We start from the raw sequence: 17,295 nt of genomic DNA on the forward strand, positions 1-17,295 counted from the left end.
TTCTGGGAAACGCAGTCTTGGTTTCCCCAAATGCTCGAGATGACGTTGGACGATCCTCGACTCCTGCCGGGGCACCACGACCTGCTGCAAGACCCGACGGGACGCTATCATCCCCTCCGGCTAGAGGGCTCTCTCCCACTTCTGGCATGGCGAATCTCCGGGGACCCTGGGAAATCCAAGGAGTTTCGGACGCAACTAGACACTTATTGGCAGCAGCATGGGCTCCCGGCACTAGACGGGCATATGGGTCAGCTTGGCGAGCTTGGGCTGGCTGGTGCATGGCTCGGAACGAGGATCCCGTTTCGGCCCCTGTAACAACGATCCTGCAATTCCTGACGTCTCTCTTCGAAGCCGGTAAGGCTTACAGGACTATTAACCTTTACCGTTCCGCTATCTCGGCGATTCACGAAGGTTTCGAGGGCCGCCCCGCGGGACAACACCCTCTAGTGTGCCGACTCGTCAAGGGTTCTAGATTTTCAAGGCCGCCCAGGCCCCGCTACTCCACGGCCTGGGATGTTTCCGTTGTATTGGCTTTCCTCTCATCCTGGCCCGCTAACGCGGGACTCTCCCTCAAACAGCTGTCCGCCAAATTGGTTTGCCTGCTCTGTCTCATCTCATGCAAGAGAGTCTCGGATGTCAGTGCACTGGACGTCGATGCCAAGTCATACACCCCGGACGGGGTAACTTTTAACATCAGCAGGCGCTCAAGGCGGTATCCTACCCTAGTTTCCCTGCCTCTCCTTCGCTATGCCCAGTGACCTGCCTTCGCGAATATGAATCTCGCACCGAACCACACCGCTCTACTGCCTCTCATCAGTTGTTCTTATCTTTCCGTCCTCCTTTTCATCCAGTTTCCAGCACTACCTTGTCACGCTGGGTGAAATGGCTGCTGGCCCAAGCGGGCATTGACACTACAGTATTTGGCGCCCATTCAGTACGGGGGGCATCAGCCTCTTCTATGATATCGGCGGGCGCCCGCCTAGAAGACATTATGAGAACAGCTGATTGGTCTCGGGAGTCTACCTTCCGAGAATTCTACTTTCGGCCGGCCCCACACACATTCGCTGTGGTAATGGATCAGCTTTAAACTTGCAATATGAGCCTCCGTGTCTTGTTATAAAATTGCATGATTTTGCTATTACATGACGAAAAGTCATGATTTTATTAAAGACACGGAGGCGAGTATTGTCCCACCCTGTTTTTGTTATTCTTACACGCTGGTAAGTATATATCTCCCCACCCAAATTACTCATACCACGACACGCCGCATAGTATGGTTTGATACGGTAAGTGGGGCCGTCCTTAGACTTTGTTGTTTTCAATAATACTGGATATATTAATATTAATTGTTTTGTGGGCCTGTACATACGGGGGTCTTTGTTCTCACTGGTGTAACCTTGTAACTAGTTGCAAGTATCGACTTTAACCTGTTGGCTCCTGTCCTTTATATCTTCACAGCTTAATCCGGCAAGACATCTAGCAATGGTCCGGTTTATTGGTCTCCTCCCGCTGTCCTCCATCGGTCCTATGGATTCTACGGTCACACTTCCCAGTTTTTGATGTTCTACCTTCTTCGGTTTTATGCTATTACCTTGGGACTTTATTCTCACACTACTCTAGTTATGGACATTGTTCTTTGGTCGCATCTGCAGAAAGAGGGAAATGGAAGGGAAGTGCTGCCTGTTATACTGGGACCTGAGGGGGAGGGGCCTATGTTATCACATGTTCATTCTTTTTTCATTCTGTTTGTTTCCTTTGCTGCTATTTGTCAACAGTAAAGAAAGGGATATGCAATACTCGCCTCCGTGTCTTTAATAAAATCATGACTTTTCGTCATGTAATAGCAAAATCATGCAATTAATACAATGGTCTTTAAATCTTGGAGAGGAGAGTTAACCAAGAGGAATTAACATGTCATTCTGCCCTAAATATTTATCGCTGTATATAAAGCTGGGTTTGCGGAGGTGATCAGTGGCTTTCCCTGTTTGGGGAGCAATAAGGTATAACAAGGGAAAGTCTCTAAATACTGTGTTTTAAGTCTATCCACCTTTTAACTACAAAAGTCTATCCACCTTTTAAGCATGTAATTGTTGTATTTGCACCAGCTGTGTGGCATGATGATAGTGAAGTAGGTAAGGTAATCAAAGCCCACCTGACTTTGTAGGAGTATGTAGAGATGATCGTTTTACCCTAGGTTTCTTCCCCGCCCATATAAAATGGTCCTACTTTGGATATGCTGAAATACTTTGATAGAGAGTGGTATCAGGAAACTCTGATATAAGAAAAAAAAAAACAATGTAAGGAGTGTGTTAATTTTACTGAAGCTATGTACCCAATGCAAGAAATGGATAGTTTATGCCTTGTTTCAATGTCTTTCGTTACCTGGTAACCTGGCAATGGAGGTAGTTTAACGTGTATGTTCGAGCTAGGCCTGTAGGTAGTTTGATTCTGAGATATTGTATATAGGAATTCTTAAACTTGAAGGTACCATTGAGTGGATTTGAAGATATTAATGTCAAAGTTTCAGCTTATCCGTATTTTCCTAACATCAAAATACTTGGAAGTGTGACTTGAATTGTGAAAAGAGTTCCGGGAGTGAGCCCAGAGGATCAATTAGAGTTATGAGGATAATGTCTGTATATGCCGCTATTTTATAGTCTTGATCTCAGATTTTAAACCCGGTAATGGAAGGATTGTCTCATACTAATTGCAAAAAGGGTTCAAATGAAAAGGCAAACAACAAAGGTGATAGGGGGCAACTATGTTGTGTTCCATTGCAGATTTGGATGGTTGGAGGTATAGTATGTGGGATGAGGAGTTTAATTGTTGGATTGCTATAGATGCAGGACAGAGGGTTAAGGAATTGGTTAGGAAACCCAAATTTGGTTTGCATAGTAAATAAAAATCCAGTATTTTTTGTGATCCCATCATGTCTACTACCTTGGTGGTTGCATACACTGCACCACCTGCATATAAATATTGCTTTAAAATGTAAAAACATTGTCATAATTATGCACTGGTATGCCATAATGGTAATGCACATATATAAATGTATCATATGTCTATCGTGCCAAGCTGTCTCACAGAATTTGTCATTTGTATAGACTGTAAACCTTTGTCAACTTTTAGATATTCATGCAATCCTTATGTTGATATCCAGGTGCAAAGGGACAGGGAAAGTGAGGGAGCAAAGAGAAAATGGAGAGGGGCCATAAAAGGAGAGAAAAATCACTGCCTCCATATTTTAGGAACCCCATCAACCACAGATTATTAGGAATAACAAAAGAGAAAATGTGGTACTTTCACCATGCTCTACTCCTAGATTGGCTGAATGTCTATGGGTATCCCTGGTCAATCCATCCCTGCAGCCCCAAACATCTCTGATGCCTTCATATGATCTGAGGAGACATATCCTCATTCTTCACTTAGAGAGAATCCACCATGCTTGTTGTGGAAATGTTCAGGGAGTGTCACTGGGTGAATTTCCAGATTTGGTTGATGGCAGCTTTCTCCTAAGATGCAGCCTGTTCCTAATCCTAGTCGAGGAAGGTTTGGATTTGGTTGCATAGTAAGGTGGATACAAAGGCCTTCGATCTGTTTGATATCAGAGTGTGTGTAGCTTTTTGTCTATGTGGACTAACAATTTGAATGCCTTGTTTGGTGATAGCCATTGTAACAGGGTGGAGTTCCATTTGCTTTAGAAGTGTGATCGGTGATGAGTCCTGATATAAAACCATGGTCACACTCCCAAACATTGGAGGGGAGATATGTCATTAGCTTTTCCTTAATGGAATAATAATTACATCTTGAGGACCGTGGTGTTGATTAAGAGTGAGTGCAGTGCCCTGTGTGCTTGACCAATGTATAACTCCTGTGAGGAGGCCTCTGTGAGGAGAGGCAACATAATTTCCCTTACTGTGGGAGGTAGAGATTTTAGTGTGGTAGCTTTCGGCAGTCCACTAATCCAGATATTTTTCCTGCGTGGTCAATTGTGTAAGTATTCTAAGCTGTCCTCTAGTGTGAGGATTTTATCAAGGTAAGTTGTTGGTTGTGATAGTTGACCACTTCAATGGTTTCCTCCATCTTGACCTCCATCTGATGTGTCCTCGTGGCCAGATCCTTGAGTTGTGATCATATTTCAGTAAGCTGGAGATATAACTTGGATCCTAGGTGATATCTTTAGTGGTGTCTTGTAGCATGAGTTGGAGATCAAATTTTGTAACTGGCAGGAAATTTTTGGGCTATCGAATAACTGCAGACTCCAAGTTGGATTCTACTGGGCCCTGAGATAGCCATCCCTCTGAGGGCAAAACAGGGAGGCCACCGATGAAGTGGATTCCTTGCATTTTCTTTACTCACCCATGCTGAAGTAACTGAAGGGTGATCTAGGGTAAGTTCCCCTCTGTGTTTTACTCTGCTGCAACTGTAATTTGCGCTGTTGTAGGCATTAGTAGTGTTCACAGGAGATGGAGCTCACATTTTAAGCATCTTAACTTGAGGTCAGACTTTGCCTTCCAGGTAGGGATATTTTTTTTATTGCTACATGGCACGGTGCTTGGGATCCATCTAGCCACCAGGGGAGGGGAGCATTTCTTTGGCCAAATCCTATTGGGTGGTGGACAATGACATGTCACGCCTTCATCTTATATCATTAATTTCACCCTCAATCCATAGCTTATGGGTGGGAGAGATGGAAAATAATGTGTCCACCCTCCCTTTGGTTTAATATGCTTATCTGAAGCCTATGAGTATGCTTATCTGAAGCCTATGAGCCTATGGCATTGGCATGTCCTCCCCTTCTTTACTATTCGTAACCACTTGTCATCCATGGGTGAGGCAGAGGAAAAGAGCTTTGTGTCCCCCTGGTTAAAGCCCCTACCAGCCGTTCATGGATGGTGAGTGAGATATTCCACAGTTATTAGAGAAAAGGCCACACCTGTGCTCACTTGCTAAATTTTTTTTTCCCCACTCTTTCTTTACTGAGCCTCCATTCACTGGCCATGTCTGGGAGTGCCTGTCCATCCCCATTATTGAATTTCAAGTCTGCATCAGATGCCCATGGGTACGGGCATGGGGTGACCAGTGACAGGTATTTTACAGTGCATTTTTATGTTTTAATAATAGAAAACAGATGCTGGCTGCTTACAGTCTTGTAGACATGCACTGCATGGTGGTGGGGGGATACAAGGGAAGTTTAAAACATATTGGCCCCATAGGCATATATATATATTATTTATATTAATATTTAATGTGGTGGCTGGCAAGCAAACTCTTGCCAGCCACCACAGAACTTAACCCTTGCACTGCCTCCAGGCAAATTGTTCACATTTTTAAAACCCAGGCCCCTGATTTTAAGCATCAGGGATGGCATTTTAACCTTCCTGATCTGGATTTCAGCTGTCCGTCTGCTTTTGATACAGCTAAAATCCAGACATCATTCAGGCTCATTCAGAGCTTGCTTAAACTGTGTGAACAATGTCCAGATGTTTGCTTATGTATTTCTACCTTGCAACCAATTAATAATAAAAAAAAAAGGTTTGAAATAAACTGGCATCTTAAAAGTTATTCATTCACTAAATATTGCTTTTGGATTGACATATTAAAAAGGGTATTCAGTAAAGATTGCCTTTTGATTTGCAATACGGCACCAATGGCAAGATCCCACTCACTAAACTACGTACCCCCGTCCAACAGTCCAGGTGACAGATGGAGGATGTGATGGGTGGCTTAGCTGCCTGATGCTTTCATTATTAACCCTTGATAGCCCCATACAAATATATACAGTGTCAATACAAACAGCTGTCTGTCAATCTGTTCATTCGCAGGATAAGACTTTAAGAATTGAATAATGGAAATCCCACCTACAGCAGAAGAAAGGGTTCTTTACAGTCAGGACAATAAGAATGTGGAATTATCTACCTAATGAGTTAACATTACCAGATTTTATAGAGATTTAAAAAAAAAAAAAGAAGGTCTGAACAACTTTTGATAACAAATAATTAATGTCAGGGGTAAAAGCATTTGGATTCAAGGAGATCTCCTCCAGATTGCCATTTTGGAATCAAGAAGGAAATTGTCCCAGTTTGTGGCACAAGTACAAAGGCTTCTTTTAGATCAACTGAAGAAACAGATGCGTGGAAGGTTGAACTTAATGGACTTAAAGGGAAACTATAGTGCCAGGAAAAGTTGGTTTCTCATGTCTAGTGTATGAACATGCTGATGTTTCAACTTGTAATTAATGGGCGCTGTCCTAGTTGCCTCACAGCGACCGCCGGGGTGGATCATTGCTGATTTTTCAACAATAGCAATTTTGAATTATCGAATGATGCTATAAATAAACAGAACATATTAGATTGTAATTTTGGGCCTTATAACCATATATTTCTGTTTATCACAAAATATCTGAATGCTTTGAAAAAAAATCCACAAAGACAAAATAAAAAATATAACAAAAAAAATAAAAAAAATAACATAACACTCCATAATTGATGCACCAACTTTATTAGCTGCACAAACAAAATAATTATTACCAAAACAAAAAAAAAAGAATTCCAGTGACGTTAATCAAGCAATTGTTCAATCAAAACAAAAACATTTGTAATTGCAGAAGAACAATTAGTAAAGTATGTTTTTATCCATTAACCAACAACCAAATACCTTAACAATATCGCACTTTGCCTTTTTGAGCGGACACACTCATTACACACGCCGAATACATCGGAAGTGCTGAGGGCCCACCCCTCCTCCTACGGTGCCCTGAGGTTTCATTAATCAGCATTAGAATGGGACACTGAGGCACATTATGAAAACAGAGATGACTTGAGGCAATTACTGTAATCCATTAACTCCCTGAGTAATGTGTGAGGCTAACTGACTGAATCACACCAATATGTTCGACTCTGTAAGCACCGAGGCTAAATTAACTATTACACTGATAATACCTATTATGTGTAATACTGACTACATAGCTACCAGTGTCTAACAGAATGAAAGCAATAGACTCTGCGCATCCTCCCACACGTTAATGTATGTCAGGGACAAATTGCTGCCTTTAATACATCCCGATTAATAGCATAATTAAGGGCAGGTGGAATGGCACAGGGTTAAGTAAATTAGAAGCAGAGTTCTCCCACCCTGACATTTCACAGACACAAACAAAAATTGATTTGTAATTTAGAACATTGATAAGAGAGTCTGTGGACACTGATGCCAATCTGGAATGCCAGTTCATGCCCAAATCGGTTTATTGTAGTAAGTGCGCAACTATAAACATGAATGTAAATGCGGTTACTCTTCTCATTATTACAGATGATGCAAAATTCATATTGCGGAGTTGTTTTTTTTGCCATGCCAAAATGAAGTCCCCCACCTTACACAAATCACCGACACAGGTGTCCTCACAAATATATACACTGTGGGAGTGTCTCTTGGAAATTTAGAAAAACTAGTCTGAGCAATGCAGCTATCATATTTATTTACCATGTTCAATTTAGGCTAGAACCCATTTATATCAGGATGCATAAACTTAGTGCTTAGCCATCCCGTGGATTAAAGTATGAAAAGTTATACATAACCCTAGGCTATCCTCATAGACCTGTGGCTGCCCCCAATATAAGCTGCACTAATAATGAAGAATTAACACTTCTGCATTTTCTATTACATTTTCATTCCAACTTGGAAGACATTGATTGGCTGAGAGCACAGTGTTAACCTGCTTCCACCACTGCAGTCAATATATGTTGTCCAAAGAAAAAAAAAAAAGTTACCTGCGCTCTTTCCACATCCCTATGTACTTTTAAACAAATGGAGTTTTTTAGTTACCTCCGATGGCCATGAAAGGATATGCCCACCTGCCACGTCAAGGCAGACCTCTTAGGTTGGTCCTAACTCTAACCATTCGCCTTGCTTCCTTAAGCTTCTGGCAAAAATATCTCTAATGGGAGTTTGAGCGCAGGACTAGTTTCTTTGTATTAATATATGTTATCCAGATTGGACAAAATTGACCTTGATAATACGGATGTGTTAATATTCAAGTCACCTGAGATGGGGCAGTAACTGGGTGTCAAGTAGAGCCCCCAACTTACACCAAACTGTTCCTAAACAGCAACATTGCACTCTAGTCAATGTACCCACAACTGTGAACTGTAGTTGTTACATTACTTAGCTTCCTTGAAAAATGTGAAACTCAATATATTGCAAGAGCTGAATCTTTCTTTCACTTCTCAATGATTGATCTGACCAGTTTGTAAAACAAACTTTCTACTTTTCGTATTGATATCCCAAAAAGGAAATGTAATACCCCAAAAAGGAAACGTATTCTGTACAGCAAAATGTAACAAGCAGAGCAAACTAAACTGAGAGAAGCAAACATATCAACATAAAAACTTACCTAAAAGTCCCCCTTTCCACATCCTGCCCACTTAACCGGACATGAATTCCGTCCTTTAGTAGAGAGCCAAATGCCATATACTCAGCCAATGCCCAGTCGACAATGCGGTTCTTTGTCATTTCCATCCTGCTTTTTAAAATCCTAGAAAGACCTACAACGGAACAAACTGGTTTAGTACAATAACAAACAAGGCCCAGTCTACAGAATGATATAAATTTCACAATTGTCTTGCCATTATTATCACAGTGCTTTTGACAAGAACAGAGAAAAAAAAAGGATATGCACATTCGAAGTTCATGCATTTTCTGCAAACAGCAGTCTTTTCTGCTTCTGCAGTGAGCTCCCCTCAAACCAAAATATGGCTTGTGGCCACTTTAATTTCTATAGTTCTACACCATTATCAGTGCTTTGTGTGTGCAACAATGGGATATGTGGTTCAGCAGTTGGATTTATACAGTATGAAGCCAACAACTGAACTACAACTCCCAGAAGCCTTACATCAATATTTTAGGACCAAAAAAGTAAACAATGTTGGCATGGTGAGGGAGAAGGTTACTTTTAAGAAGCGAAACAAACCTAAGTTACATTAATAAAGTAAAAAGTATATTACATTATAATATGTATAGGATGTTATTAACTAATAGAGCAAATTCCTACTGTATTCCGATTTATTCGAGAATAAGCATTAACTGATTTAATTAAGCGAAACATTGACTACCTCCAAATGTATTGGAAAAAAAATTTGAAGATAAGTTCAGCTATTATTGTTTAAAATCAAATGTTTGCTTAATAGCCTTTAATATGGAAGAGCCAAATGGGACTGATTTTTTTTTTTATTTCATTGTGAGATTCAATTATAAATCACAACCACTTTTTTTTTTGTTTAATCTTCACCAAAATGCTTTAAAATTAAAATTAAATTTCACCACTAGCAAAAGGCCACAGCTGTTTAAAGGTTTGCATGCCACAGTGGTTTTCTAATGTAAAATTGAAACATTTCCATTAATTAAACATGTGAAAAAAATAAAATCTAAGGATCTTTACTTAAAAGCCTGAGAGCATACTGAACTTCCTATTTAGTTCATTTTAAGTGAATATAAGAGGCTTTCCGGTAACATAAACTATTGCTATAGAAATGACAAAAAAAAATTGTATATCTTGCAACCGCTGCACAAAACAATTGACATAAAATCACCTCGTAACAAAAACATTTCAACTATGTATGTTGTGCTAGCAAAATTGCTACCAATGTTGTCGTTTTTAGTTACATTTTTATATGTAGTTAAATGATTTAAAGGGGCCATGGTGCTTGTAGTCTGTACACAGTGGCGTATATTTAGGGGTCACAGCTGCGACCGGGCCCATCACTCCAGGGGGCTCGGCCCGCTTTGCGGACCCCTGCGACCGGATACCAGCCGCCATGGTTTGCAGGTTGGGGCCGCACGTTCAAGGGGCCCATCGAGTGGCCCACTGTGGCATCACAGCTGGGAGGAAGTCACTCCGGAGGGGGGGGGCCCATGGATCAGTTTCGCACCGGGGCCCCATGGATTGTGTGTACGCCACTGTCTGTACATGCATGATTTCAGTAATTCCATCTACAGCAGCATCATTAGCCAACCCAGAATGTGTGTTCCTGGCTAGTTAATGTCCGTTTTGTGGATATTTGGTGTCTGCTGCCATCAAGCTATGGCGGTATAGCCACTGGAGACCGCTTCAGGGTTAAACCGTACGAAAACTGTTTAACCACTGAAGGTAAGACTACGCATGGAGATCTCCTGGCACTATAACAACGTAATTTAGATAAAATTGTTTTTTTGTCTGGAGTGTTCCTTTTATATAGAGTTACAAAAAGAAAAAAGACTCAAATATAATTTTGCAGCAATAATTTGTAAGAATCTGCTCACCTCCATGAATTTTAAAATCACTAACAGGTACTGTACTGGCTACAGCGCCAATGTGAGAAAGCATATCTTCTGGAATCCCAGTTGGGGGGCAGGTCATACTTTTGGGTTCCCCATCCAAAGTGAAAAAACCTGGAGAGGGAAAATCAAAACAAAAATAAAAGAAATAGACATTGGGATTCTCTTTCATACTTTAACATAAAGTAATTGAATCGATTCATGTGTTTCGTCTAACCTGGCCATGGGGAATCCAGCCAGTGCTTTATATTGAGAATTTTTTTATCTTTCGATTCAGTATAGGCTTCTTCACAGATTTTATCATACTGGGCAATTTCTTCCTGCAGAAGAAAAGATGCACAAACATTTAATACTAACAACTTTTCTTTATATATATATATATATTTATTTATTTTTTTATAGTCTTCTTTCATGATCTTTTCCTATGGAAATGTACGAGATGTACGGAAGTGATGAAACAGCATTTATGTTGGTTTATATGCATTCTCATAATGTGGTTTTTATTAGGGTTCCTATACTTGTCAGGTTTCTGACGTCTGTTCATTTCTATTTTTAGATATTTTCAAGCTTCAGTTAGATCAGGATCATTTTAGAACGCAAGCACATTGCAGCGCTAGAACGCAAACGTCGTGCTTGTACGAGCGATGAAGAGTCAAGGTGGAACACACACACATTACTTCCAGCTTTCGGTGTGTACCCAGAAGTGAGCATGAATTAACAAAATAAGAGAGAAGGATGATATTCAGCTGAGATGGAGGATTATTCAGGTGATGGGAGTCAAGCAAGGATATGCACACCACATTGAGGGCCATTGGAGCAGAGGAAGTGGGTATTTAAAGTGGGACTTGGTGGGGTATTGCTGCTGTTTTTACAATTTTTTTTTTTTTATATAAAATTTGATTTTGGTCCCTGAGGAAGTCCCTTGCAAAGGAAGAAACACGTAAGACGGGGTTTCTTTTTTTTTTTTTATTCTTTCTTTCTGAAAATGTGGGATGCTACAACAGTGTAATCTGGATGATCAAAGGCATTTACAGTTGCATAGGTCATGGCTTGTTTACACATTGAACATGTTAATAAACAGTAGAGATAACCAATAGGTAACAAGTGTAGTATTATTGTCCTGCTGCTAGGTTGAATGCTCTATGTCAGGAAGAAAGCATCATGTAATATTACAGTCGGGGATAAAGCAAGTCTGCCTGTGCTATGGGTGCCCATGGGTGGATCAGGGTTGTAATGAGTAAGGCAAGTGTGTGTAGGTTTTGTGTTCCTGCAGGTTGTTGGGTGTCACATCCCTCTGGTGATTGGTGGGGCCTAGAGTGGTAGGTAGGCTTTGTCGGTTTTCCCGTTAAGAGATGGCTTTCGTGACACTTTTGAGGCCTAGGGTCCTTGCTAGAGCATAAGCAGTGTGACAGGCGTGCAGTGCGTGGAATGGTGAGTAGTGTAGTGTCAACCCCTAACCTAAGGGGGTCATGTGGGGGATTTCGTCACGGCCCGTTTAAGGGCCCTTAGCAGCTAGTTAACGGGAAATAGTAGCCAAACTTGGAGTAAAGAGAACAGCAGGGTAAGCTTAGGGAGGAGAACATAAGAACATGGAAACAGATAGTATGCATTATGTGGTGTGTCCAGGTCACTGCCTCCTGCCTCCTATTGCTCCTGGGGATAGATGGAACTGTTCTTTCTGGATCCCATTCATGGGATGTTGATGGTATCCAGGGTTGGAGTGCTCAGTGATAGTCCCAATTTTTGGAGGAAGGCCAGGGCCTCTGACACAGTGGAGTGTTTCAGGACGTCGTCTCCTCGGATAACTGTCAAGGTTCTTGATAGTAGCCATCTGTACTCCACCTTCTGTCTCTCTGTAGCTGTGCAGTCATTTTTCCCAAGGAATTTCTCCAGAATTGAGGTGATGTCTTCGAAAAAGGAGAGTTGCGATGATTCAAAGTTTAATGGTGTCTTGCCCCTTACCGCTGCCAGGATGCTGCGTTTGTTGGACATGGAGGGCAGCAGACTATGACGTCTCTTGGTGCCATTGCGGGTGTCCATTTGGCCTTGATTATGTGGAAATGGCTGTCAAACTCAAGCTTCTTAGCCTGGGTGTGTGGCAGGAGTACTGCTGTGAGCTGTCTTAGGAACTGTGGCAATTCTGTTGGCCCAATTATGTCTGGGATTCACCAAATTTTGAAGTTTGTGTGTCTACTGCGGTCTTCCATGGTGTCTAGTGTGTTTTGAAAGACTGTGTGTGTCGCAGGGTGTCCCCCATGCCTTTCACTTCTTGTCTGAGGTCTAAAATATCCTATTCAGAGGCCTACTGTCACTGCTTGCATTTCTGTTCTTACCAGGTTTATGTCAGCATCAAACATCTGCTTCATTTCCTGCAGTAATTGCCGGATATCCTTTTTTGTGGCCTTTTGCTTGTGGGCTGCTGGGTGACTCGGATCGCCGCTCTGCTCTGTGTCCCTCTGACTGCTACTCCGAGCATGTGGAGCCAGTCTCAGTATCCTGTTCAGCCACCATATTGTGGCTTGCAGTGCGTTGCAGCAGGGTCCCTATATCTCGGGAATCCCTGGGTGTACCAGCTTGTGGCTTCTGTTTGCGTCTCCCCATGTTGGTGTCAGGGGGTCGCTGTAGGTCCGCCGGTTCTCTAGCTCAGTCTTCAAGACCCTGAAAGAACGCTGGCAAGTGTGGTACGTGAGGGAATGCTAGGTAGTCCCGGGATTTGCAGCGGGTTTTTTTGCCCGTTTGTGCATACAGGAAGGGCATCGGTGGGTAGCTCTCTGTGCCCTGTTGCCGTGACCTTAGATTTCACAGGTTGATGGCCCCCTGCACCTCAGATTTTTCACGGATTGTCCGTAAATTTTTGGGAGCCGTGGCGACCATTCGGCTCCGTGGTTAAGCTCCGCCCCCAGGACCTGTTGCTATATTTATTTTAAAATAAAGAAGATCTTCTACTATCCACCCTGCTGAAGTTCATGTGAACCTTGTTGTGTTCCACTGCTTTTCCTGTGGAGAAGTGGAGAGAGGGTCTACAATTCTCCCCAATTATTCAGAGGAGGCACAGTAGAAGCTGTTTGACAATCTCCATCTTGTGAGTTTTCACAATACGATTTTGTATGTTTTATTCTGATATAGATTTAGTTGGTTCCCCAGATTGTTTGTGATATATATTTATTATCAACAGTAGTAAAAAGGCTAGAAGAAGTCTATGGTGCAGAATATTTAAAAATAATAAAAAAAAAATAAAGATGTAAGCAATTAATATATATATATATATTTTTTTTTAAATGAGGTTGTGACCCAATAACAAAGTGCCTTGTCACAGAAACTCTGACAAGCTGATCTAAAAACACCTAGCTGTGAGATACCCTTCGGGCAGAGAGAGGGAACTGAACTGGATACGTACATGTAGATGTGATCTTGAAGCAGAGAGATGGAGGTGAACTACATTAAATAAAAAATAAATACTTTTAACCATAGGGATGCGATAAAGACATATTTAAAGACACACACACACACACAGGGTTGTAGCTGGCACATTGTTTTTAATGTCTTGTAATGCACTAAATATAAGAAAAACAGCAATGTATAGATTTATAAAAATATATTCACATCTGAAAATCCTGCATTTGCTGCAAATCTACATATTTTGCAGCGAGTGTTGCACATACCAGAAAGCGACTCATCCAGTTAAATGCTCATATGAATGCAGCAAGGGTTTCTGGGAGTTGTAATTTAGATAACAGCTGTATAAATAGAACAGCTGAAGTACTGTTCTCAGAAACCTCAGAAATCATTACATCAGGTCGGCAGATCATGCACTTATATATAAAAAAAAAAAAATGAAACATTTTTTAAAAAATATAGCAACCATAAAACATGCAATAAACAATTATGGCTATAGTGATTCATAAAACCAAAAATGACTGACACACTTCCACTGAAATAATCTCACTTACTGTCAGCATATGATGGAAAGTTTTTAATTAAGTTCTTTGTGTGTGTTTTTAGTAGCAAAATGTGACATCAGAGTGTAGTCCTACAAAAATCACAAAAATCTCTCTCTTCCTTTAAATCTCCCTATCACTCTTATTTTATAATCAATATGTCTAACCATCTAATAAAATATTATCTGTTTGTTTATTTTTTTTGTAGAAACTCCAGGGGCATGGCTTAGGTAAAAAAAAAAACACAAAAAAAAAACACCAGGGGCCCCAAAATAATGAGCTCTCCTTATATCTCCACCCCTTGCCCCTCCCCTTTACACACATACAGTTACTTACAGACACACACAGATACAGACAAACACAAGTTTGCAAACCTGTGTAAAGGTAAAAAGTACTAAATCGCTTATAGCAGATCAAAGTATTTTATATATGCAGGTGACACTTGCCATTTACAATGTGACAGGAATACTTGGATCCTTAGGGCTAATAGTAACAGTGACTCACAACTTTTCAAATGGACAAAGAGGGACACTTTAATTTTAGGGGTGTGACTGGGGTTGTGGCCAGGGGTGAAGGATTTTAGGAGACCTACTAATTGCAATTTATGAAACTAAAACGTAATTTAGAACAAGAACAATGTATCTTATTGACACACACTGATTTCTAAACACATTTATTGCAATTTAACCCCTTTAGGACCGGCCTGTTTTTGCGATGTTGTACGTTAAGGACCAGGGATCTTTTAACACTTTTGTGGTGTTTGTGTTTAGCTGTAATTTTCCTCTCTCGCATTTACTGTTCCCATACAAGTTATATATTGTTTTTTTCAGGACAAAACGGTCTTTTTATACATACCATTATTTGTATCATGTCATATAATTTACTTTTAGAAAAACTAATAAAATATGGTAACAATTGAAAATAAACATGTTTTTTGACTTTTGCTTGAAAAATCTTTTACTTACCCACGAAAGCTAATGAAAAAAACTGCTAAATAGATTAAAAAAATAGTCTCAGAGTTTACGTGCTTTTTTTTGCAAGTTATAGGGCTATACGTACAAATAGGAAATTGCTGTTTCAAAATCTATATTTTTAAAATGTATCAATAGTGAATCACACTGACTCACACCCCACATGTACATATTTTTTTACAATGGAAACAACCCAGGGTATTCAATATAGGGGTATGTCCAGCCTTTTTTAGTAGCCACTTAGTCACAAACACTGGCCAAAGTTAGCGTTCATATTTGTTTGTGTGTGAAAAAAGTAAAAAACTAAATTGAATGCTAATTTTGGCCAGTGTTTGTGACTAAGTGGCTACTAAAAAGACTGAACACCTTGGGTTGTCTTCTTTTGCAAATGGTATGCCATCATGGGGGTAATTCTTATTCCTGGGCTACCATAGGCTCTCAAAGGCAACGTAACCAACCTGGCCATTTTCAATGTAAATATATTTGACCCTGTAACTTTCAAAAACGGTATAAAACCTGTACATGGGGGGGTACTGTTATACTCAGGAGACTTTGCTGAACACAAATATTAGTGTTTCAAAACAGTAAAACGTATCCCAACAATTATATAATCAGTAAAAGTGCTGTTTGTGTGTGAAAAATGCAAAAAAGTCACTTTCACTGACAATATCATCACTGTGATATGTTTTACGGTTTTGAATCCCTAATATTTGTGTTCAGCGAAGTCTCCTGAGTAAAACAGAACCCCCCATGTACAGGTTTTAGGGTGTCATAGAAAGTTACAAGGTAAAATACACAGGGCCGGATTAACATAGGGGCTGATGGAGCTGCATAGGGGCTCTTAGGTTTGCCACCTGACTGGTATTTTACTGGCACAGCCAATATTTGAGGCTCCGTGCCGTGCCGGTATTGCAGTGATACCAGCAATACAAATGCAGGTATTTTTCTCAAAATAATTAGATTACTCTGCAATACCAGCACCGGCCAGTAGGGGTCACTGTGTGTGTGGAGAGAGGCAGGTATAGGAAGTTACAGCATTTTCCTGCCTGATTGGCATTCATGCCAGGCTGGCCTTCCAATTCTTTGGACAAACATGCTCCCTTTTTGGCAGGTCTGGTCACGTGATTCGCACCAGTGGCCCAACCCCTTTACCCCACCCATTGACTTCCTGCTTCACTGGACACTGCTGTTAGGGGTTATGGATTTACTTGAAAGATGAAAGCATAAATTAGAGAGAGATTAGCATAGAGTATGTGTTTTCTTATGGCTGCATCCTATGAGTTTCCCTCCAACACCATCTCCATCAGATACATGACGCTTGGGAGGTTTGACTGTTTTAGTGTTTTTGGTCGATAAGATTCTGTAATTAGGCCTATCATACTTGTCAGCACCAGGCCCAATGTGCTCTTAATTTGGCCCTGAAAATACAGTGCTAGCAAATAAAATTCTCTGGACTTTTGGCCTGGGTTGTCAGGCAGGTCCCTCAAATTGCAATCAATAAAATTACTTAAATACGCACATAGAATTTTAATATATATGCATATTAATATATTTGAAGTCTACGTGTATATTTATATAATTATTTATGTAATTTTGTATATGGACTTTATTTATATATACATACGTAGATATATACACAATTTCATTCTAAGTGTATTTTGATATAAATGTATATATATTAATATCAAAATACAGTTAGAATAAAATTTCATATAGATATAACTTTTTTTAATTTTTCTTATTTCATTTACTTGTTATTTGCATTTTATAATATATATATATATATATATATATATATATATATATATAAAATATCGGATGTCCCGCACTCAATTTTCCGGTCTTGTGCTTGCCTCGGTGCTGCCTCAGCCGTTAATATAAACAAATAGAAAGGAGTGCACTCGAGAGGACTTCTTAGAAAAAATCAATTCAGTTTATTTTGCAAACGTGCAAACATTCAAAAACGATCAAGTCGACGTTTCAGTCCTCGAGGGACTTTTATCAAGGTCTTGATAAAAGTCCTTCGAGGACTGAAACGTCGACTTGATTGTTATTGAATGTTTGCACGTTTGCAAAAT

At 40.3% G+C, this 17,295-nt stretch overlaps 1 protein-coding gene across 2 annotated transcripts in view; it reads right to left on the minus strand.

Moving 5' to 3' along the window:
- The window catches only part of OGDHL (oxoglutarate dehydrogenase L), a 178,971-nt gene that overhangs the window by 47,451 nt on the left and 114,225 nt on the right, over positions 1–17,295 (minus strand). For both annotated transcript variants that reach the window (XM_063435251.1, XM_063435250.1), the window contains exons 13-15: positions 10,526–10,628; positions 10,294–10,422; positions 8,390–8,540 (exon numbers count right to left, since the gene is read on the minus strand). In XM_063435251.1, coding sequence (XP_063291321.1) covers positions 8,390–8,540; positions 10,294–10,422; positions 10,526–10,628 — 383 coding nt within the window. The remainder of the gene's footprint in view (positions 1–8,389; positions 8,541–10,293; positions 10,423–10,525; positions 10,629–17,295) is intronic.

This window comes from Pelobates fuscus, chromosome 10 (assembly GCF_036172605.1).
Source record: "Pelobates fuscus isolate aPelFus1 chromosome 10, aPelFus1.pri, whole genome shotgun sequence".
Lineage (NCBI taxonomy): Eukaryota > Metazoa > Chordata > Amphibia > Anura > Pelobatidae > Pelobates > Pelobates fuscus.